A 24,289-nucleotide genomic window follows, 5' to 3' on the forward strand; every position below is an offset into this window, starting at 1 on the left:
CGGGTCCTGCTTCAGGGGGACAGAGAGGACGCGATGCCTCCGGCGGCTAGATTGATGCTGGTCGCCGGGCCGCGGGCAGCATGGGCCGCCAGCCGCTCCTGTCAGCCAGCGAGGCGGACGTGCAGCCCGAGCCCGATGAGGCGGCGCAGCACCGGCCACTGTCCCGGGAAGCCGCGCAGCAACCGGGTCACGAGGAGGCGTGGGCGTGGCTGTGGGCGTGGCCCGCGCGTGGGCCGAAGGGAGCCGGGCGCTGGAGCCGCGCCGACGGCGGCCAGGACAGCGGCGGTTGCTGCGCCCGGTACTGGGGTCGCGGCCTGAGGCGCAGGCGCGGTGGACTCAGCCCGCCCCGGGCTGCGGCTCGCTGTGGACTCGTCATGGCGACGGAGCAGAGGCCTTTCCAGCTGGTGGTGTTCGGGGCCTCTGGCTTCACCGGCCAGTTCGTGACGGAGGAGGTGGCCCGGGAGCAGATAGCCTCGGAGCAGAGCTCCCGCCTGCCCTGGGCCGTGGCGGGCCGCTCCAAGGAGAAGCTGCAGCAAGTGCTGGAGAAGGCTGCCGCGAAGCTGGGTAACGCAGAGGGGTGGGCAGGGCCGGACCCGGACCCGGACGGGCGCAGGTCGCCGAGGGGCGTCGCCCCCGCGTGCGCCTGCATGGAGCCCTGCCCAAGGACCGGACGCCTCGCCGGACCGGGCCTTGTTCCTTCCCTAAATTAAAGAGAAAAAAAAAAAAATGAAAAGGCTTTTCTCCCCCTCCCAGTTTGGGGATCTCCCCTGCCGAGATAGTCCAGAACTTTGGTAGATCCTCAGTCCATCTCCGTCGTTCTGATGGGTTTGGAGGGTTCTTGGTACTTATGGGAAAGGGAAATAAGATAGGGATTTCTCGGAGGTTTATTGTAATTTGTATTTGGAGACAAGAAAGTAAGCTGAGTTGTACTGATAATACTATAGTGCACCCATTTTTATGTTTTGGTATACGGATTTAGTCAGCACTTCGGAACGTGATAAGCATATATATACACTGTGCTTCTGAGTTACCCCCACTAGCTGTTTGGCTTTTAGGCTGTGTTTTTGCTTGTCGAAATCCTCCAGCAGTCCTCACTTTAATTGCTTCAGGCAGTGTGGGCTGGCCTGGACCTACTGATCCCCTCGCCTCTTCCCAAATGCTGACATTAGAACCCCCCTCACCCTCCTCTCCGGTCATCTTACTCTTCATAAAATGTGGATTTTTTTTCCTTTTTAAGCTTTGGATGTTTATTTATTTTTTAAGCTTCTAGTCAACATAGTGAGTAGTATTTGCCATGCTAGGCCTTGTCCTAAGTGTTGTGATACACACATGAGCGTGAGGAGGGACACTTGGGTGCGCTTGCACACACACATACACACAAAAAACCTTTCTGCTTTGGGGAAGCACCTGACTTAGACATAGCCTTGGAGTTTGGCAACTAAACTCCAGGACAAGTCATACTTATTCTGCATTCTTTCTATTCAGTTTTATGGCTCCACACAGAGCCTTGTCCGGACTGAGAACACAGCCTTTTGTTTTGTGGTTAGAAGAGAGTATGCAAACTGATTCTCCTGTAACTTAATGCTGCCACTGCTAACACACAGAACCTTGACAAAGAAGTTTTGGACATTTATTGTTTTCTGGAAAACAGGCCATTATTAAAATACATTGTTCCTTTTATGTTCCCTCAGTGAGAGTATAGCACTGGTTCTCAGCCTGTGGATTTCAGATCCTTGGAAGTGAATGACCGTTTCACAGGTTGCCTAAGACCATGGGAAAACATGGATACTTAAATTATGATTGACAACAGCAAAAATACAGCTATAAATTAGCAATGACAATTTTTATGGTTGGGGTCATTACAACATGAGCAACTGGATTAAAGGGTCACAGTGCTAGGAAGGTAGAGAGCCACTGCTGCATAATTATAACCTAATTCCTTGCCATCAACATTGCCCAAATTAGGCAGCTTTGCAGAGGATGCCTTAATCAGTGGAGACTTGCATGGCTCTATTGGGTCAATTAGTTCCAGTTATTTCCTTATAAGCTTGGATGATTTTATATAGGCTGGACTACTTACAGATGGAATCACAGGGCCGGAAAGATGTCTCAGTACTTAAGAACTTGTACTGCTCTTGATGGGGATCGGAGCACCCACGTTGGGTGACTGACAACTCCATGTGACTCCAGCTTCAGGGAAGATCTGCTACCTCTGGTCTCCTTGGGTACATGCACTGAAGTGCGCAACACACACACACAATTTAGCAAACTAATAATTCTTTAAAAATAGTGAAAAGTGAATTGACCTCCAAGTCCTCTTTAATTCTCATGGTGCCCAGTGTCGACAGCCTCCTTTTACTTTCTATAATTGGATCAGTTATAGTTGTTTAGTAGCTGTTTTTTTAAATAAAGATATCTTAATGGAAAGGAAGTCAGAACAGGCATCTATCTACCCAGCGTGTTAACAGATTATAAAGTTTTCACGGTTGAAAGTTGTCAGTGTAAAATCACTGTTCACTATAAGAAGGTGATGGGGGTGTCTCATGTTGACTTGGACTTGAATGAAATGATTTTTTTAACTTTAGGAAGAGCAACACTATCATCTGAAGTTGGAGTAATAATCTGTGATATCAATAATCCAGCCTCACTTGATGAAATGGCTAAACAGGCAACTCTTGTCCTCAACTGCGTAGGACCGGTGAGTAATCAGCCCTTCTTTGTCTCAGAACAAGAAATCCATTCATTTCTAACAAAAGCTGGCATTTTACATTCCAGAGGGGCATAAGGGTGGGGGACAGGGATGGCTTTCCCTCCACTCCACAGGGAAATCTTTTCATTGATATGACAGTCTTCCAAAATAAAGGCAGCTCTTTGAAACTCTGTATTCAGAGAACGTGCTGATCAGTACCCCTGCCCTGCGCCCTCTTCTTCACTGTAAAAATAAAAGTTTGATAGGCTAGAGAGATGGCTCAGTGGGTAAAGGCATCTGTCCTGCAACCTGACAACTTTAGTTCAGTCTCCAAGACCCATACAGTGGAAGGGGAGAACTGATCCCCAAAAGGCGTGCTCTGATCTGCACACTTGCACCATAGCAGGGGTACATGCATGCATGTGTGTGTGCATACATACATGCACACACTCCCACACACAATAAATTAAATTTTAAATTTTAAATGTTTGCATTTACAATTCTAGCTTCTTTGCTTTATTCTTGTATTATTATATAGATATCTTAAAGAATAGAAGAGGTAAAAGCTAAAAGCAGACTTTATTCATTTATTATAAAGTGCATTATTATTCTGGGCAAGTGGGACAATCGTGAACAGAAAGTTGTATATGGAGTTTACATTTTTGTGGGGCATATAGAAATATAATAAGTCAAATAAATGAAGCAGAACAGTTAGATACAGGCATTGGTACACTAGCTTCTTTCTCTCCTTCCCTCCCCTACCCCCTTCCTCTCTATATAGCCCTGGCTGTCCTGGAACTCCCTCTGTAGACCAGGCTAGCCTTGAACTCAGAGATCCACCTGCCTCTGCCTCCTGAGTGCTGGGATTGAGGACATGCACAGCCAGCACTTATGCTCTCAAGACATGTTTCTAAGGAATTGACATTGAACAGAGATCAGAATAAAGGGAGAGAGTAAACTATGATTACTGAGGAGAATCCTGTTCTGTGGAGAGTGGGTGCAACGGTTGTAGATGAGCCTGTGCTTGGCAAGACTGAAGAAAATGAAAGAGGTAGTGTGGCAGAGGCTGAGAGCCAGGCAGAGATAGGAGGGATATTGAAATATTTAGGAGCTAGGTCACGTGGAGTCTTACAGACTGTGGTTAGGATTTGGACTTATTTTAAATGCAATCAAGTGTCATTGGAGTCTGATTTCATTTTTAAGTTATTCAACTTCTGAGATGAAGAGTAGCTAATGAGCCCACAGCAGGATGGTCCAGGGTAGATACACACTGAGGTGGCAGCAGAGGTGGTTAAGTGGTGGGAGATCTGTCTGGGTAAGGGGCTCACACACTGAGGTGGTTAAGTAGTGGGGTAATCTGGGTAAGGGGCTCACACACTGAGGTGGTTAAGTAGTGGGGTAATCTGGGTAAGGGGCTCATACACTGAGGTGGTTAAGTTGTGGGGTAATCTGGGTAAGGGGCTCACACACTGAGGTGGTTAAGTTGTGGGGTAATCTGGGTAAGGGGCTCACACACTGAGGTGGCGGCTGAGGTGGTTGAGTGGTGGGGGATCTGGGTATGGGGCTCATGCTTGCAGTCCAGCCCTTCAGAGGCCAGATTTGCCTCCTCTCAAGCTAACAAGACCCTATCTTTAAAAAAAAGTGCTTGAGCTCAAAGTATATTTTAGTGTTTTAAAGGAATTGGCCCTTGCGGATAATATTGGATATTGGGTATGAAAGGTCCCTTCCAAACTTTGACCTGTAATAAGATGACTGTTGATAATATTTACTAATCCGAAGAAGCCATGGCAATATGTTGGAGAACTAAACATCTAAATGTTAATGTTTATATTCTTCGCATTGGCTAGCTCTGACATCTGTCAGGCTGAGATTCAAGCAAGTTTCTATCTTGCTGTAATCACTGTGAGACTTTGAACAACTTGATCTTTCTTTGCTCAGTATTCTAGAAAAATCCAACCCTGTTCAGGTTATCACTGAACGTGAGCCTGCCTGAGCCAACTGGTCTACTTCAGATTATACAGTTACAAGCACCATGCTGGGGTCCTGCACCCCAGAAGTGTTTCTCCGTGGGTGTTCTCTTCTACTCTGAAGCAAAGGTTTCACAACTTTTTCCTTTGCTCTCTGACTCACTCCCTCACTCTGACCTGATTACTTCCCCTCCCTCCTCCCCTTCTTCCCTCCCTCCCTCCCTCCTTCCTGGCCCTTCCTCCCTCCCCTTCTTAATTCCTTCCCTTTTTAACTTTGAAAGCATATTGCTATGCAGCCCAGACTAGCCTCAAACGTACAGTTATTCTGCCTCAGTCTCTCCTGACTACTAGGTTATAGGCATAAGCCAGATTTTACCTGTGAAACTAGAAACTGCCGGGACAGAATTCTTTTGTCTTTGTATTGCCAAATCTGCCTGCTTGCTCGTTTACCTCTATGCAGCACCTGGTCTCTGCCTTCATCTCCTGTCACAAGGAGAAAGCTGCTGTGTCTGCTGGGCACAACAGTTGAAGGCTTTATGTTTGCAATTATTTTCTTAATTTTACTATATCATGCATTAACATTCCATTTTTATTGGATTCTTTTTTACTATGATGATGGTGTGTGTGTGTGTGTGTGTGTGTGTGTGTGTGTAGCATGAGAGAGAGAGGGGAGAGGAAGGAGGGAGGGAGAGAGAGGAAGACGTCAGATCACGGTAGCATGGGAGAGTCCCACACACAGAAGGCACGGTGACAGTATCATTTATTACTCTCTCAGGGGTTGTGAGGCCCCTGCTGGATTTTCCTCTGTCAGCACTGAAGCATTTCTGGCACTCATCTTTTACAGACTCTTGATCTCATAAGACCTGTAACCCATGTTTGTGTGCTGTTTTAAAGCAGCCTCCTCGGAAGGGTTCCTGTTACCTCCTGCACCAAGACCGTAACCCAGTTCCCCCCAGGCTTCCCTCCCTGTTCAAGGAAAAGCTCTTTCAAGCCCCGCCCTGCCAATGTCCGCCCTGCCAAGGCTGCCATCTCAGTCCCCACCTTAAACCACCTCTCGGCGTCTGAGCTGGAATCTTCTTCCTTAATCTTTTTCTTTAATGTTTGAAATAGTCTCTTATTTGATAACCCTAAGCTGCCCTGGAACTCACTGTTGGGTTAGGAGTCTTCCTCAGTGTTTCTTCCCCATTGGTTTCATCCCCCTCCAGTGTTAGATCTTAGTTTCCATCTGTAAATGCCCCAGGCCTCAGAGCTCAAGCCTCAGATCCTCCTTCTCTGTTAGCCATGTGTAAGCAAGCGTGAGGGATGGGGACAATGGCACAATGCATGACACTATCATGGTGGCCCCTTTGTGTTCTGGAACTTTCCATGCCACTGAGGGTACCCCTTGTGTACTGTATTTCCATGCCACTGAGGGTACTCCTTGTGTACTGTATTTCCATGCCACTGAGGGTACCCCTTGTATTCTGTATTTCCATGTCACTGATAGTACCCCTTGTATACTGTATTTGGTGCTTGACTGATTGACACCCAAGGAGTTAATCTACACTTCAAGGATTACTAATTCTTTTATCTCCAGAATTAGCATGAATCAGAGTTCTCATATTTACTGACACTCAGTGGCTCCAGTTGTATGCCCTTGGTGGAGGCACACCTACCTGGGAGCCCATGGGCTTAGAACATGGAGTGTGGAGAACTGACTTGAGATCAAAGATTATTACTCTGAGTCTCTGATTGCCTTGTACAAGCTCAGGGAACTAACAAAAATAATCTTTACAATTTTATTTTTATTTATGTATATGTGTATGTATACTATCTCTGTGCAGTGTCTTGTAGAGACCAGGAGAAGGTGTCAGATCCCCTGAGCTGTGGTTACAGGCAGTGAAAAGCTGAGTGATGTGTGCGCTAGGGACCGAATTCAGTCCTCTGAAAGAACAGCAAGTGTTCTTCTAACTCTGATCCATCCCTCCAGTCCCAATAAAGGAAATTCTTCACACATAATAAAATAGGGAAACGATAGTGGGATATTTCTCAGATTCTCCAGGGGATGAGTGGCTGTGTGACACAGCAGCGAGAGGAAATGTGGCAGAAAGGAAAATGTGTACTTCCCTTAGGGAACCACGCTCTTTTTACGTGGTTATTCATGTGCTGCATGGGGCTTGTTGGGATTTGGGGGTTTGTGTGTAAAGCCTAAGACCTATGTCTCACCAGCTCAGACACAGGCTGTGGCTGTGGGAGCCAGCCCATCACAAGCAAGGTCGGAGGAGGTCGATCTAGGTGGGCGAAGCAGACACCACTGCGTGTGACATTACATCTTCAGGACTGCAGGAACATGAGAACTAAGGGCTGTGGCAGGCCGGGATGCTCAAGGACTGTGAGGAGATAAGTTTGGACTTCAGAGTCCAGACTGTCTGATATAGGCACTAGTGAGCGGTGGAGTCTGTAAGTGGGGCAGAGGGAGAGGCTGGATCTTATGGACTCTTATGTTAAGACAGTAGTTGGATATTTCTTTGGAAATTAGGCTAGATTAGTTACTGTGAAGTGAACTTGACAAATTTTTAGGAGACATATTTGGCAAAACTTGCTGACTTACAGGGGAGATGGGTTGAAAGAACACTTCCAGCTTTCAAACTATGAAACTGTTTGTAGAGAGATGTCAATCCCTGAAGATAAAAAACGTGAGTGCTCTGCACCTGCACCATGGCCCTGCTCACACGCAGGCAGCCTGCCGAAGAGAGTGCCCCTAGGTGCGCGCGCGCGCGCGCGCGCGCGCGCGCCCGCGCGCGTGTTTGTGTGTGTGTGTGTGTGTCCTGCTGAAAACCTTCCAGTTGGAACTGCCAACCTGACACCCCTGTCCTTCCTCACCTGCCCGCTACATTTCTCTCCAGACTCATTTCTTATGCATCCGGCTCAGCCAGCCTGTGCTTTTAGCAGTAGCAGCTCTCTTTCCTCGTGTCTGCATCCACTTTTGCTTTTATTCATTTTCTTTTTCCTTAAAGTCCTTGTTGTTTTGGATCTAATTCAAGTAAATGGTTCCCTCTGTAAAGCTTTACATTTTGTCTTCAGTTAGAGAGCGGCGTGCACGCTTCTGGCTCCGTGTGCCGTTATGTACCGTGAGAGGCACACAGCACAGCTGTCTTAGTTTCCCAGTTTAGCTTGTGCTGTGTTAACTGTTGTTCTCTCGCTGTGTGTGTAGGCTAGAGAACAATTTAAGGAGTCAATTCTGTCCCACCATGTGGGTCACTAGGATTGAACTCAGGTTCGTAAGATCGAAAGTTGGTGCTTTTTCCTGCTAAACTATCTTATCAGCCCAGCATTTGGCTTTTTGATAACTTAAGACTGTACTTCTAAGAGTAAAGAGGCATTTTGCTTGTGAAATCCTCTGTGTGTATGTATGTGTGTGTGTGTGTGTGTGTGTGTGTGTGTGTGTACACTGTGGTACACATATGGCCAGAGAACAACCTTGGGATCAGACCTTGTTTGAAACACTGTGTCTCTTGCCCCTGCATGTCCCAGGGTAGTTGGCCCATGATCTTGGAGACATTGCATGTCACCTTTCATTTCTCCATAGGATCACCAGGGTTATACACAGATGGCATGGGTTACATTCAGTACCATGCCAGGCTCTTTACATGGGTTCTCAGGTGTGAACTCAAGTCCTAATGCATGTTTGGCAGGCACTTACCCACTGAGTCACTTCCCCAGCTGTAAGGTAGCCTGTGAAGTAAGAATAACACATTGGTTTTCTTTATTTCCCTAGTATCGATTTTATGGAGAACCTGTAGTAAAAGCATGTATTGAAAATGGAACAAGTTGCATTGACATCTGTGGGGAACCTCAGGTATGTAAATCAAAAAGAAGAAAACAAAATTACCCATAAATTAATTTTCTGTGAAGTGCAAGCATATTTAGTACCATTCTGTAGGCATTTTAAAGCTGACACCTTTCTAGTAGTTAGAGATGGTGTTTTCATGGTATTCATCGTGAGGAAAAGCGCTGCTAAGATCCTAGCCTCCAGCAGCGGTGGTGGCGCACGCCTGTGATCCGGCACTTGGGAGGCAGAGGCAGGTGGATTTCTGAGTTCCAGGACAGCCAGGGCTACACAGAGAAACCCTGTCTGAAGAAAAAGATCTTAGAACATTTTCTTGAAATGTTACTTCCTTTGTGTGTGGATCCGCTGGTCTTTATAGTTACTGAATACTGTAAGCCTAATTATTAAAGCAGTGTGTTATGGGCTATTCTCAGTTACTGTAAAGTTACTGTATCTCTTAGTAACTTTTTCATTATAAGTTCCCTTTTAAAAACAAGGTACCATTACAACACTACAGAAAAATAAAGTACCCTTTACTTGGGCTGGGGATGTAGCTTACTTGGTGGAATGTTTGATTAGCATGCTATCTTAGGGTTCCATTGCTGTGAAGAGACATCATGACCAAGGTGTCTTTTATAAAGGACAACATTTAATTGGGGTTGGCTTACAGTTTCAGAGGTTCAGTCCATTGAACTTGGTGGGAAAAATGGCAGCGTCCAGGCAGACATGGTGCTGGAGGAGCTGAGAGTTCTATAACTCGGTCCACAGGCAGCTAACTGGAGGCTCCCTTCTGCACTGGGCAGAACCTGCACATAGGACTGCAAAGCTTACCCCCACAGTGATACACTGCCCCCAACAAGGCCACACCCCCTAACAGTGCCACTTCCCTTGGGACAAGCATATTCAAACCAGCACCTTCCCAAGACCTTGGGCTCCATTCACAGTACTGCATAAACAGGGCGTGATGACACATGCCTATATTCTAGAGCTCTAGATGGAGAGGTAGGTGGATAAGATGTTCAAGGATAACCTATTCAAGCCTAACATAGGCTTTAAGAGACCCTGACTCAAAACAACAAAAACCAAAGGAAGCAGGATCTCCGTGAGTACAAGGCCAGCCTAGTCTACATATTGAGTTTGAGGCCATAGTAAAGCTTTATTTCAGGAAAGAAAGAAACAAACAACAAATAAATTCCTCTCAACTTCAAAGCATTAAATGAGATGGGTTAGGTTGTAAACCATGTACTTAATATGTGTGAGGCCCTGAGATCAATTCCCAGCACTCTCCAGCAAATAGCACATATATTGTATAGTAATATTTTAAATGGTCATATTTAATGCTTGTCATTTGCCAAACACTATGCTAAAAACCTTATTAAAAAAACTCTTTAAAAACATATCTCGGGGCTGGAGAGATGACTCTGGTTAAGAGCACTGAGCTCTTCCAGAGGACCCAGGTTTAATTCCCAGCAACCACATGGCAGCTCACAACTGTATGTAACTCACACCCTCACACAGACTTACATTCACACTGTGCTTTGTCACATTGTGGCTTGGGGTTGGTACTTGTCAAACAGCTGAAAACTATATGTCAGTTAGTACTGTGTTATAGAGCCACACTGGTTAGCATTTCCAGTTTAATGGCTTTGTGGTTAAGATAAATCACTTAATATTGGTCTGGGTGTTTCTAATATTGGTCTAGGTGTTTCTGTAAACTGATTGACACTTTTGTCCTGGATTTTTTAGTTTCTGGAACTAATGCATGCGAAGTATCATGAGAAAGCTGCAGAGAAGGGGGTTTACATCATTGGAAGCAGTGGCTTTGACTCCATCCCAGCAGATCTAGGAGTGCTATACACCAGAAAACAGATGAACGGTAATGACTGTTCTACATGAGAGAGTGGTGGTGTTCACCACCGTGACTAGGCCAGCACTCTTGATGCCTTGGGCTGCATCCCCAGCCGTGCTGTGTTTGTCTGTTTGTTTGATTAAACAGCTTTAAGTATTATTGTTTCGCTTATTTGGTTTAATTTTTTTGTGGTGCTGGGATTTGAACTTAGGGCTTCGCACATGTTAGACAAGAGCTCTACCGCTGAGCCACATTCCCAGCCCACGCTTAAGCCATCACAAGGAGTGCTGAGTGTTTTTTTCTGAACATTTGTAGTAAATTTCAGTTATTACTGAATAGTCCTTGAAAGCGACTGTGATAAGGCAGAATCATCTCTATTGAGTGCTGTGACGAGCCTTCCAGGATGAGTAGATTGAGCTGCTGTCCTACTGGAGAAGATTCTTAGCACTGTTAATTTAAGTACTATAGGAGAGTTTGTCAGCACTACCAGTTATTTATGCTAAACTCTTTCTGAGAGTTCACCTGGCCTTTACTGTGTCTTGCTCTGTGGATAAAAACATAATAAAACTGTTGTCTGTGAAGGTTTTCTGAATTTTTTTTCAACTGTAAGCTTAATAAAAATGCCCTCACCTGAACTGACATAGTTTAATTTCTTGTCCTGGTTGAATAATTTAGGTTTCCTGTTTTACCTTTACCATTCTCCTATTTCTTTAGGTACTTTGACTGCTGTAGAAAGCTTCCTGACGATAAATTCAGGACCTGAGGTTAGTTTCCTGTTGCTGTTTACAAACTAATGTTTAAAATGTTTTAGAAGTGATGCATGGCTCTTGATAAAGATTTAGATTAAATTTTATAGGCTTTTAGTGAGAGAGTCACTATTTTTAAGTTTAGAAAGTTAAGATAGTGAGTTACTTTGTTATATTAGAGTGAATTACTATGGTCTACTTCTAAGACATTTATGTGTAACAAATGTCAATCTAGAAAACTGTCACCTTATTACCAGTCAGCATGAATAAATACAGGGAAAGAAGAAAGAGCTTACATTGGGGTAAATGGTGAATATAATCGAACCAATGAAGTTACTGCTGCCTAGTTGGCCGTGAAAATTCATCTCAGGATTATTAGTTACAGGCTTATGCCTTGCACAGATGGAGGTGAAACGCAATCACTCTGAGTTACTTGGTCTTTTCTCTCAGTTATTACCCATAAGACATGTTTAACTTGTGAAATGTTTTCTTAGGGGTTGTGTATTCATGACGGAACCTGGAAGTCAGCAATTTACGGTTTTGGTGATAAGGGTAGTTTAAGAAAACTACGGAGTGTATCATGTCTGAAACCTGTCCCAATTGTTGGTTCAAAGTTGAAAAGAAGGTATATCAATTTTAAACCTATTCTTTCCTATTTCTACTCTATGTATTGCATTGCTATTGGCTGGCTATTAATGGGCTACAAAGAAAAGCTTGAAAACTTGATAAGTTCAGAATTATTTCCAAAGTTAAAATGCAATTAGCACATTATACTGTTTAAATACTTTATATATTCACATGCATAGTATTTATAAAAATGAATTTTATGATATCTGTCATTATCAAAATTAAATTTCAGTTTAGTTTTTCATGATAAAACTACATCTTAGACTAGGCAGTGTTGGTTCATGCCTTAAATCCCTCTGGGGGCAGAAGGCAGATCTCTGAGCTTGAGGCCAGCCTGGTCTACAGAGCAAGTTCCAGGATAGGCAGGGCTACACAGAGAAACCCTGGCTCTGAAAACCTAAACCAAATGGAAAAAAGTGATCATTTAATATAGTCAACATAAATAGCCATTATGTGTGAGAACTTAGACAGGATGTAAGAGTTGGCTGTTAGTAGTATTTAATTACGTCAGTATCTAGAGAAGTTGATGGGATCAAACACTGTATGTGTCAGGAGTGTGAAGAATAACAAAGCTTACTTTGGGTGTAGGTATGGGAAATACAGGAAGAACTATTGGGAACACATTGAAATACAGGCACACTCTGTCTCATTACTAATCATTCCACGACAGGCTTCTGAGATTTTTAATTTGGAAGTTTACTAGCTGACGTTGTGATCATTGTAATAATTGGAGGAAATGCAACTTTTTCATGGCTCTGTCTTGCAGGTGGCCAGTTAGCTACTGTAGAGAGCTGAACTCGTATTCCATTCCTTTTTTGGGATCTGATATGTCTGTTGTGAAAAGGACTCAGCGTTACTTACATGAAAATTTAGAGGACTCACCAGTAAGTAAACATGGCATATGTTAATACAGTATAAGCCTGTTGGGCGTAGTAGCTCAGTATGTTTATTATCTTAAAGTTGTGGTGTTCACGTTTGTAAATAAAGTGTATGATATTAGGTCATGGGCATGGTACTAGCCTTGTGTGGGATTTAAACCTAGCCTGCTTCAGGATTAGCAAACAGCACCCAGCTGTCTCTGCTCAGTGTTTCAGCTGCTAGACTATTTCTGTAATGGTTTTTGGAGATGTCTTGTCCCCTACCACTGGGTCTCCTTGCTATCTCTGGAATACCAGCAAACTCCTTTAGGTGAATAGTTGCTCACACTGAGACTCCAAGAGGAAACAATCTCAGGTTAAAAGGTGGAGAGTGAACTATATTGTAGTGGCTCATGCCTGTAGCCTCAGCACCCAGGAGGCTGAGGCAGGGAAATTACTATAAGTTCAAGGCCAGCCTGGGCTATATAGTAAGTCCAGGGCCTGCCTGGACTGTGTAGTGAGCTTAAGACCAGTAGCCTGGGTTATAGAATGATAGAATGAGACCCTGCCTCAAAGGTGATGGGGGAGGAGAGGAGAGGAGAGGATAGGGGAGGGGAAGGGAGGGGAGGGGAGAGAGAGAGGGGGGGGTAGTGAAAATTTTTCTCTTAGAGTAGGGGAGAAATTATGTATTATTTCTAGACTCAAAAAAATTGTAGATTTTGTGAGTTTTGGTGCTTAAGTGAACAAGCTAGTTGCCGTTTGTAACAATTTCTTTAAAACCCAGGCTCCCAGTGTGGAGTCTGAATAGATTCAGAGCACAGTGCAGTCAGCACATGGAAAGTGCTGTGCTCAGTCAGCGCAGCCACTGTCTGTAGGAGAGTAACTCCCTGCCTCTGCCTTGTGCACCTAGGTTCAGTATGCTGCTTACATAACGGTGGGAGGCATCACCTCCGTGATTAAGCTGATGTTTGCCGGACTTTTCTTTTTATTCTTTGTGAAGTTTAGCATTGGAAGACAACTTCTTGTAAAAGTAAGGAAGCTTTTTATTGAATTAAATTTTAGAAATACTTCTTGTGAAGTTTTGACATTATTATTGAAGTTTGCTTTTGTTGTTTTTCCTTTAGTTCCCATGGCTCTTTTCCTTTGGCTATTTTTCAAAACAAGGTCCAACACAAAAACAGGTAATGACCGTTTTCTGTCTGTCTGTTTGCTTGTTTGTGTCAGGGCCTCTAACACAATAGACTTGGATGCAAGGGAGCTTCCGAGCGAATTGCCTGAGGTTTTCCTGCTCTGTCCTGTGTCGTGCTTTGCTTTCATCTCTCTTAGTCAGGAGAGGTTGCTGGGCCCCGGGACCACGTTGCTCATTCCCAGCAGAGCTCTTCATAGGCACGTGTCCCACCGCCCTGTCTCCCTGCAGCAGCTCACGTCCTGGGACACTGGGGTTCAGTGTGCTGAAATCTGGAGTCCTTTCTACTGAAGCGCTCTTCCTGTATTTCCCATCTCATGTGATGGCACTATCATTTCTCCAACCCAAGCCAGGCATCGTTACAGGTTTTTTCTTTTTTCATCTAATTGTAAAATACACACAAAAGTTTTTATTGTTTCTAAGTATCAAATATTATTAAGGACATTTGTATTTTTGTGCAACCTCCACACTCTCTCCAGAACTCTTTTAATCTTTTAAAACTGGAACATAGTCATTAAATAGCCGCTCTCATTTTCTGGTTCCTCAAGTTCCCCCACCCCCTCCACTTCAGGAATTGCCATTTTATTTGCTATCCCTAGATATTTCATATAAATGGCATGATAAAGTATTTGTCTTTCCAGGTCTGGCCTGCTTCTCTTAGCTATATGTCCTCAAGGTTCATCCAGGGTATAACGTGTTAGAATTTCTTTTTCTTTTAAGAATAAATTATAGCCGGGCAGTGGTGGTACACGCCTGTAATCCGAGCATTTGGGAGGCAGAGACAGGCAGATTTCTGAGTTCGAGGCCAGCCTGGTCTATAGAGTGAGTTCTGGGACAGCCAGGGCTACACAGAGAAACCCTGTCTCAAAAAACCAAAAAAAAAAAAAAAGAATTATAAATTTACCGAATTAATAAGCCACTTCTTTATTCATCTCTGAGTGGGTGTGGAGTATCTTCCAGATTGTCTCTACTGTGAACATGCTGCTGTGAACATGGATACACAAATATCTGTGAAAAGTTCTGCTCTAGACATTTTTTAGCTACATACTCAGACGTAGAGTTACATATTAATTATGTTTTTAATTTTTTGAAGAACTGCTGTTTGATAAAATTGCACCATTTAATCCCCACTGTACTCCAGTATTCCACTTTGTCCATAGCCACACAACCCCAAAAGATTTATTATTTTCAATGTATGTATGCCACATATGTGTCCTGGAGTTAGAGCTGCAGGCAGTTAGTTGATAGGAATGCTGGGAACGGATGCCGGTCCTCTGCACGGGCACAGTGCTCTTCCCTCTGAGACAGCTTCTGGACCCTCACCAGCTCTGATTTTCATTCCTTCTTTCAGTAGCCATCTAATGGGTGAGCATTGGTATCGGCACTGCCAATTTAGTTTTACATTTCCTTGTGGCTCCTGAAACTGAGCATTTGTGTATCTTTGGAGAAATGTCTGTTTCCTCTTTGTCCTTGTTCATTTGGATAGAAGATACAGATAGGTGTCTCTTATCAGATAATGATTTGCAAATATCTCCTGTTCTGTGTTGCCTCTTTGATTACTTGCCCTTATCTTTGGACTGAGCCTTACATAAAGGTCATGTGTTTTTAATCCAAGCTCTGTCCTACAGTCGTAACACACCAAGACATTTGGCCTTGGCAGTTGCCTTGTTTAAAACACTTCTTACTCACTGCTTTTGGTCATAATTTTTACAGAGATTCTACGAATTAAAATCATATCTGAGCCTTTTTTTTTTCTAGTAGGCTTGGCCTGACCCACATTCTGATCAATAGATCTAGAAAGGGACCCAAAAATACAGAGCAGTTGTCAACTTCTAGAGAGAATTCCAAACTGATGACAAAGGCATCCAGCCTGAGCCTTGGGGTTCTCGGAGGCTTCCAGTGATGCCGCAGCAAGCCTGGATAAGGCCACCACTGTGGGGCAGAGGGCTCCGACTCAGCTCGGGGCGATTGGTGTGCTCGTTGGCAGGGCATTGCCGGCAGGGCTTCCTCATGGTCTTGTTCTGGATGGTGTCATTTTATAGCCACCTCTGATTACCTGGAGAAGCAACTCAGAGACTATGCTGAAAAGGTGGATGATGCTGGATGTGTGCCTAACCTGAAAGACTGCAGTGTGATCACAAGTGTGCCTGTGTGCAACTCTGTCTACATACACCATCCTGCTGTGTCCCTCTTGTCTTTAATTAATGCATTCTTCTTTTTCTGGAATTTGCTCTACTTTTTATTGTGTGTGTGTGTCTGTGTGTGTGTGTGTGTGTGTGTGTGTGTACATGCCACAGTGTGTATGGAAGGTCAGAAGACACCCTGGCAGAGTTAATTCTATCCTTCTACCATATGAGTCCCAGAATTGAACTCAGGTGGTCAGGGTTGGCAGCCTGTTAAAGTGTGTGTGTGTTAAAGTGTATGTGTGTTACAGTGTGTGTGTTACAATGTGTGTGTGTGTGTGTGTGTGTGTGTTACAATGTGTGTGTCTGTTATAGTGTGTGTTACAGTTTGTGTGTTGCCAGGCATGGTAGCATACACTTGTTACTGAAATTTGTGGGAAGTCCTAGAAAGTTGCTGTATATTACTGGGGAAAACAGGATCCCTCCTTGGGTTCTTAGTTTCACTAATGAAAATATTTAAGAGTGGACTCGGAAGAAAGCTAAAGGATACATTTTAAAAATTCATATGATGTACTTTAATCATAGTTTTCCTGTCTTCTAGCCCCTCCCAGGTCATCCCCGCCTCCCTTCCCACTCAACCTCATGTTCTTTCTCTTGCACTCTCTCAAGAAAAAAAAAAAAGGATAAAAAAAATACCAAGCAAAATAAAAAGGTACCCCTCCCCTAGAACCTCAGTACACACATAACAGAGTCTGTTTTGTGTTAACCAGTTATTCCTGGGACTGCCTTGGAGTGTGGTTGGTATGCACAGTGACACTCTATTGTAGAAGACTGATTTCCCTGTCCCAATGTGCATCAATATCAGATAATGTCCTAGTTAAGGTGGACGCTGTCCACTTCCCTTCTCTTCTCAGGGCTGGCTCTTTGTCTAGTTTAAACCTGTACAAGTCCTGTGTATTCCGTCACCATCTCTGTGAGTTCATGTTTCAGTGAACTGGAGGACTGTGTGTCCTTGGAACAGTCCACCATTGGCTTTTACGGTCTTTCCACCTCTTCTTCCTCATCAGCCCCCGAGCCCTGAAGGAGGGCTTTCAGGACGCTGTTCAATGTGGGACTGAGTACTCCAATGTCTATGCTGCTCACTGCCTAGTTCTTGGTCTCTCTGGATTCCCACCACTGAAGGAAGGCCTCAGTGATGAGGCTGGGTGAGGCACTGGCCTCTCTGTCATGAGGCTGGGTGAGGCACTGGACTTTCCCATCTTTTGATTGTCCTCCTTGTCTTGCATTGCAGTCTCTCTAGACTTATTCAAGGATGATTTTCTTAGAGTTTTTAAAAGAAAAATTTGAGGGCTGCAAGCTGTAAATCACAGTGGATGTCCTGAGGAGGAAGCTAAGAGTGGGAAGTTAGAGTGGAAAAAGCCATGCCGTTTTAGTTAAGTTGGCGTGGAGGCTAGCCAGCCACACAGTGAGAGAGTTTGAGAGAAAGAGTAAGGCCCAAAGTGTTAGGAAAAGCATACTATGAGAAGAGAGAGAAGCTGGGTGGGGGGGGTGGGCTGAGGGAGATGTGCTAATCTTTTCCTCAGAAGTGGGCAGATTTGGGGATACACTAAGGGGATTTTGGGAGGAAAGGTTTGCTATATCATTAAAGGGGTACTTATTCTCCTATCTCTTTTGCATGGTTTAAGGTGAACTCACCTTCCTGAGATGTGGTCCCATGGCCAGGCCTGACTGGATAAACTGCTTTGGGTAGCTTGGAATATTAGATCTCCATCCAGGCCAGAGATCTGGCTTTCCCTAATGGGACACACAAAGCTCCTCAGTCAGCGGAGGGCTGGGGTAGCCTGGGCTTGAGTTCAAGTCTACCTTGGGCAACATAGTGAGACCCTGTCTCAAATAAACAAACATGAGGTAGGGGACTGGAGAGAGATGGCTTAGCAGCTATGCTACCTTACAGGAGACCTGGGTTCAGGCCCCTCATCTACATAGTGGCTCAGAGAAAGTCATTCTAGTTCCAGGGGATCGGATGCCACCTTTTGACCTCTGTAGGAATCATGCATGCATTTGGACATATATACATATATACATATGTGTTTGTGTACACATATAAATGTAGGCAGATGTTCATAAAATAAAATGTCTTTCTTTTTTTTCTAGCCAGGGTTTCTCTGTGTGCCCCTGGCTGTCCTAAAACTCACTCTGTAGACAGGCTGGCCTCTAATTCAGAGATCCGCCTGCCTCTGCTTGAGTGCTGGGATTAAAGGCATGTTTCCATTTAAGAATCCTGGCCTTTGCTCCAGAGATTTAATATATTCTGAACTCTCCCTGTATCTACTAGCCCATGTCTTCTTTTGTTGTTAAATCTGTTTATAATGTTCTCTTATCAGTACATTGTAAGAAAGGCCAGAGCCTATCGTATGCACATTTCAGAGCCTAACAGAGTCTCCTGACCCTTAGTTATACTTAGTAAAAAATTGCTAATCATGGTTAAATTCCTTGTTTCTTTGTTCATAGTTTAGTATGTTAGCAGACTGAAGGCCTTTAGAATGTGATGTTTAAGCTGACTTTTTACATCCTTTCACCAGTACAGTTGTATTCACTACTTGTTCCTTTTGCCCTGTCAGGTAGATTTCTAAACCACATAACTGTGTTCTGTTCTCCTTCCAAACACATCAGCACCGGCATTTCTTGCCTGTATAAGTGGACCTGCCATTCTCTGAGTCAATGTAGGATCACTTTTAAGCAAATATTTTTCTTTTAATTATGTATGTGGGCGTATGCTCATGAGCGCAGGTGCCCGCAGAGGCTCAGAGAGGGCCTTGGGTGCCCTGGAGCTGGAATTCCAGGGAGTTGTGAACCATCCAACACACGTGTTAGGAAGTACAGCAGGTACTCTCAACTACTGAGCCGGATCTCTAGCCCCTCATCTTTATCTTATCCATGTTCCTATCACCCTACCTTTCCTGACATCACATGAGTCATTAGAATTTATAGTTCAGAGAAGTAATTTCTGCCCCATGTTACAAGATAATAGATATAAGATAATGGATAATATATTGTTTTTTTTTTTATTAAAAATACCTTGTATCCCAGGCCAAACGTGTGTTGAGAGCGTTCCTTGACTATCCTCCATTGGGTCATTTTCTTTTGTGACAGGAGACAGACAGTTGTGCTCTGTGTCATCAAAGCGGTGGAGAAGGTGGCAAAGTCACCAAGTCTACCCAGAAAACTCAGAAGGCTAAAACATCTAACACCTGCCACCCAAGACTCAGTCCACAGTGGACGAGCAGAGTCAGGACTGTTGCCTCAGTTGGCCCTTTAAGTTTACTATTAAAGAGTGGTTATGATACAGCACAGCCTAAATCCTTCAGAAGAAAAGGAGATGCTTTGTCTTGTCTGTGGCAGTGTAAAGGTCTCAGTGTTCAGGATCAGTACTTTTCCTTGCTTCTTTTGTTTTTCACGACAAGGTTTCTTGTGTACTCTGACTGTCATGAAACTCACTCTGGAGACCAGGCTGGACTAGAACTCAGAGACTTGTCTGCCTCTGCCTCGTCAGTGCTGGGATCAAAGGAATTCACTGCCACCACCGGAGCAAAGTCTGTGCTTTTTAATAGAAGCAACTCGAGTAGAAATCTGTCACAGAATTCTGAGACCCATTAAAACAGATTTAAGAGGGGGAGGTTCTCATGTGAAACTGGAAGACAGCGTCTGTTGTGTTTGAGATGGAAATGACATTATTAAGCACACCCATTGCTTTTTCTTCCACAGATGGAGGAGTCATCATTTACAATGACATTCTTTGGTCAAGGATACAGCCATGGTGTTAGTTTTGAAAAGAACAAACCAAATATCAGAATCTGTACTCAAGTGAAGGGACCAGGTATTTTGTAAATGGCTTAAGGATGCTTTAAGCTTTTACATTAGCCAACTTTGTTAATGCAGCTAGCTTTCTTCTTCATGATAACTTAATAATTCAAGTTTGAGAGTGGCAAATTTTAATTATTATTAATAAGAAAGAAGGTTAGCTGATATTTTACCTGCTTCAGTCTCTTACTTAAATAATTCTGAGTCAAATCTATGGTCCAATGTTTCCAATTTTGTGAAATATGTAGATTCACACATATTTTATAAAGAAGCATAATAACTTTTGATAGGTTGGTAAAAGGATCCATTGCCCAAAAGACTGAAAAACTTTCAGAGCACTATGCAGAGACAAGCCCTCACATGACCAAAGGTGATTCCGTGGTCTCTGATCAGGACTAAACAAGCCAGGTGACAGGCTTTTTTGGATCACACTTCCTTTTCAAATTACAGCCTAACTTTTAAAGAGAGTTTGACTGTGCTTCAATTATTTGACAGTACTGTGTCTGCCAGTGTCTCACTGTATTATAGGCTTAAGCTACTGGGCACAATTGGTTGTTTTCTTTAATGAGAGTTGTTCTGTTAAGTATGTGAAGAGGGATCAGTTTAGATGGACAGAAGCCAAGATAAGAGTCCTTGGCATCAGTGGTTGTTAAAATCAGTGTTAGTGCCTGGGGTGGGGGTGGGGGCCTGGCTCAGCCAGGTAAAGTGCAGATGGGCCGGTGTCACTCACTGCGTGAACTTAGTACTGAGAGGTCCTGGCCATAAGCATAGGTGGAGTGTCTGTAATCTGAAAGTCAGACAAGTGGCAGATTCTGCACCTGATCTCATGTCCTGGGTAGTGTCAAATTGCAGGTGTGCTCACAGTGTAAGAATATCTCCCATCTCAGCATTTGGGAGGCAGAGACAGGCGGATCTCTGTGAGTTCCAGGCTAGTCCTAGCTAGGCTGCATAATGAGATCCTGTCTCATAAAAACAAAAAAATGAGCCAAACAAAAATTACCTCCAGGGTAATAATTTCAGTATTATAATGTGCATGTGTATTCTAATATATGAACAAAACAAAACCTAAAGCACAGATGTTCTAAGCAGTTTAGGTGAAGGATATTCTACCTGAACTATATAAATGTTAAAATTATTATCTTTGTTTTTAAGTGACCAGAGTATTTATTGAAAAAATTTCTGTGTACTCAGTGCTAGACATGAAATGCACCATTGATTCTGGGTGATGTCCACTTCATGAACTTTTCTCTGCCCAACCCTTTTCTGCAGAGGCTGGCTACGTGGCTACTCCCATAGCCATGGTTCAGGCTGCCATGACGTTCCTGAATGATGCCTCTGACCTTCCAAAAGGGTAGGTTTGGCTTTCTTCTGATGAGAAGTGACATTTTAGATAATTTTGAGTTCATTTTTCAGTCTGGGGTCTATAACAGGTTTTTTTGGTTCCTAACAAAAAGTATAGGTTAAAGCAAGGTCTAGGACAGTTCCTGTCTGCCTTCGGAATCACAGTGAGGTGAATGAGAACCGTACACACCGGCTTCAGTTTTGTTTTGTTTTTTTTTTGTTTTTTTTTTATTCGATGTATTTTTTATTTACATTTCAAATGATTTCCCCTTTTCTGGGTCTCCACTCCCCGCAAGTCCCATAAGCCCTCTTCCCTACCCCTGTTCCTCCATCTACTCCTTCCCACTTCCCTGTTCTGGTATTTCCCTATACTGTTGCATTGAGTCTTTCCAGAACCAGGGGCCACTCCTCTGTTCTTTTTGGACCTCATTTAATATGTGGATTATGTCTTGGGTGTTCCAAGTTTCAAGGTTAATATCCACTTATCAGTGAGTGCATACCATGATTGATCTTTTGAGACTGGGTTACCTCACTTAGTATGATGTTCTTTATAAAGGAAAAAAGGTCCAAATCTAGAGCCCAGCTGTCAGGAAAGGGCCTTATTGTTTAGCACATCGCCCTGTCTGCAGGGAGCCCTGGCTTAGCAGGTGGGGACTGAGTCACGCTGCTCCGTGGTGCGGAGTGTGTTCCCTCACTGAGCACTTAGCTGGTCCTCTTAGAACTCAGCCAAGCTCACCAATGTGCAGAAGCCTATGGAGGAAAGCAGGTTATAAAAGTTGTGTGTTGTAAAACCTAATTTAAATTTCAAGTACTTATTTAGCATTTTCGTAAATATTGGCTATTATAGTTATAGAACTTATTTTCCTCAGCTTTAAGTGGCTGCGTGAGTCCAATTCATGTCTTTATTTAGGCCTCTTGAGTGTGGAGACTCGGGTGTATGAGCGATGAGCTCACTTGCCTGGTTTTGGGAGAGGAGCCAGAAGTAGCTGTGAGCTGAAGAACTGGTTCTCAGGAGTTGTACTGAGCCTCGATTGCTAGTCCTCCAGAGGAGAGGCTGGGGACGAGACATGCACACTGAGGAGAGGCTGGGGACAGGACATGCGCACTGTACTCTCTCTTTACTGTTTTACAGGGGCGGTGTCTTTACACCTGGAGCAGCTTTCTCCAAGACAAAGTTGATTGACAGACTCAACCAACATGGCATTGAATTTAGTGTCATTAGCAGCTCCGAAGTCTAAACATTTGAAGACTAACCGAATCATAAAATGCACAAACAGCGTCTGTATTTGATATGTGAAATTCTTCTATAAGCCTATCTGACTATATGTGGACTGTCAAGTATAAAATATCTGTACATTAAAAGCAGGAAATTATACTATCTTATCCTAAACTTCATACCTCAGCTGTTTTATGATTTTATTGCTTGTGAGAGAAAACTAACCTCCTTGCCTTTTTATTGACAAATGAGCTGGAAGGTCAGATGGTGGAGAGGGCTCTGTTTGTGTTGCTGACAGCAGTCCTTAGTGACGGAGCTTGACTGACTGCTGTTAGGCTGTGGCAGTAGCTTCTGCCTTCCCTGCCTGTGTCGTGGAATCTCCCCCTCCTATGAGTTCCTCTGCATGACATGTGAGCATTTGCTAAGTGGAACTGTGCTTTTTCCATTTCAGTCTGCTTTCTAATCCGTCTACTACATGGGCTGATTTTGGATTGTTTAACTCAGTTGACTAATAAAGGGTTGTTAATTGAGTGACTTTTTTTCCCCTTTTTGGTTTGGACTTGCATGCATAACTTATGTACACTGGCACTACTTAAAGTGGCCTGGCATTGTTATTTCCAGTAATTGAGCTAGTGTAGCCTTCTGTCCCTGACTTTATAAGTGTGACTAGTCTTAAGCAAATGGCTTTTAACCTATGCGTTGATTTTTGACAGCCTCAGCAGAATTTGCCAAATTGGTTTTTTGTTTTTTACATTTCAGACATGTTTGGCATGGAAGTGCTAAAATAAGGAGAAGGGCATTTCCTCTTGTAACAATCTCATGGCATCCATATACTCAAAGGCTGGGCATGCAGCCCAGTTGGCAGTGTATGCTTAGCACACATAAAGTCCTGGGTTGGCCCTGTACTTCATAAGCTGGTGTGAAGCGCCCAGGAGGCAGAGGCAGGAAGATCAGAAGTTCAAAGTCATCCTCAGCTATGTAGTCCAGCCAGGGCTACAGATCCTATCCCAACAAGAAAAATGCATCATCCCATACATACACATACAGTATCTGTGCTGTTCCTTGTATAAAGGAGACAGCCACCCGTTTGTGGACATAATATATCGGAGTACTAATGCTTGGCGACACTTCTGTTCTCTGTGGGAAAGAACAGAGTATTCAATTGAAAAGAAAGGATCTTTTATGTTTTTAATTATTTCTATTTAATTTTTAGTTGGCCAATAATAGTATATATTTATGAGATTCAAAATGAGTATCACAGGGCTCCGGAGGCGGCTCAGCAGCCAAGACTTGCCGCTCTTGGAGAGGACTCAGGTCTGATTGCCAGCACCCACACAAGGCTCACGGTCAGTAACTCCAATCTGATGCCTCTGCTAGTCTGTGTATCCTGTACACATACTTACATACATTCAGGTCCACGCACACATAAAAATTAATTTTTAAAAATGGTATTTAGGCAAGCATGGTGGTCCACACCTTTAACCAAAACACCTGAAACTATAATTTCTTTGTGGTGAAAACATTTAAAATCCTCTCATTTCCATCACTGCTAACTGTGGTTAACCTGGGACAGAATACACAGACTTGTGACTTTGTACCACTGACAAAGGACTCCCCCCTTGCATTTCACCACCTCCCTTAGGCTCCTGGTGCACACCATCTCCCTGCCAGGTCTGCCGGTTGTTTTTGTAGATATGAGATTTTATGATATCTGTTTCTGTAGCTTGTTTGGTCACTCAGCACGGCTCTTAGTGTCTCTGCTGTCACAAGTTAGACTTTCCTGCTTTTACAGACAGCTTCTATTACAGTCTTTATATTAGCTTCTACCAGAAGTCTTTGACAGTCTTCTGCATGTGTACAATGCACCCTGATTGCTCCCACTCTCTCTTTCATCATCCTTTATTTAGCCCCACCAGTCCTACCAGTCACTTCCTGCACTCCTGACTGTGTTTTGTTCTGTGACCCACTGAGTTTAACCATGGCCTTCTGGAACACATGGGTGTGGAGCTATCCATGGAG

At 43.7% G+C, this 24,289-nt stretch overlaps 1 protein-coding gene across 1 annotated transcript; it reads left to right on the top strand.

The window, feature by feature from the left end:
• The first annotated feature begins 219 nt into the window (after positions 1 to 219).
• Sccpdh (saccharopine dehydrogenase (putative)) lies at positions 220 to 22,801 on the top strand. Its single transcript, XM_052201132.1, has 12 exons — positions 220 to 564; positions 2,586 to 2,698; positions 8,414 to 8,494; positions 10,211 to 10,340; positions 11,028 to 11,077; positions 11,554 to 11,684; positions 12,453 to 12,570; positions 13,454 to 13,573; positions 13,668 to 13,724; positions 19,618 to 19,729; positions 20,983 to 21,064; positions 22,187 to 22,801. The coding sequence occupies exons 1-12, from the start codon at positions 375 to 377 to the stop codon at positions 22,290 to 22,292; spliced, it is 1,290 nt and encodes a 429-aa protein (XP_052057092.1). The 5' UTR covers positions 220 to 374; the 3' UTR covers positions 22,293 to 22,801.
• The last annotated feature ends 1,488 nt before the right edge of the window (positions 22,802 to 24,289 follow it).

Source organism: Apodemus sylvaticus, chromosome 12 (assembly GCF_947179515.1).
Source record: "Apodemus sylvaticus chromosome 12, mApoSyl1.1, whole genome shotgun sequence".
In the NCBI taxonomy this organism is placed as follows: Eukaryota; Metazoa; Chordata; class Mammalia; order Rodentia; family Muridae; genus Apodemus; species Apodemus sylvaticus.

What these genes read in the sequence shown, in the direction of transcription:
- Sccpdh (XM_052201132.1), top strand. Translation starts at nt 375, where the DNA reads ATGGCGACGGAGCAGAGGCCTTTCCAGCTGGTGGTGTTCGGGGCCTCT. An exon ending in GAAGACAACTTCTTGTAAAA is followed by an intron (nt 13,574 to 13,667) that starts GTAAGGAAGCTT and finishes TTTTTCCTTTAG; the next exon opens with TTCCCATGGCTCTTTTCCTT. An exon ending in GCCTCTGACCTTCCAAAAGG is followed by an intron (nt 21,065 to 22,186) that starts GTAGGTTTGGCT and finishes ACTGTTTTACAG; the next exon opens with GGGCGGTGTCTTTACACCTG.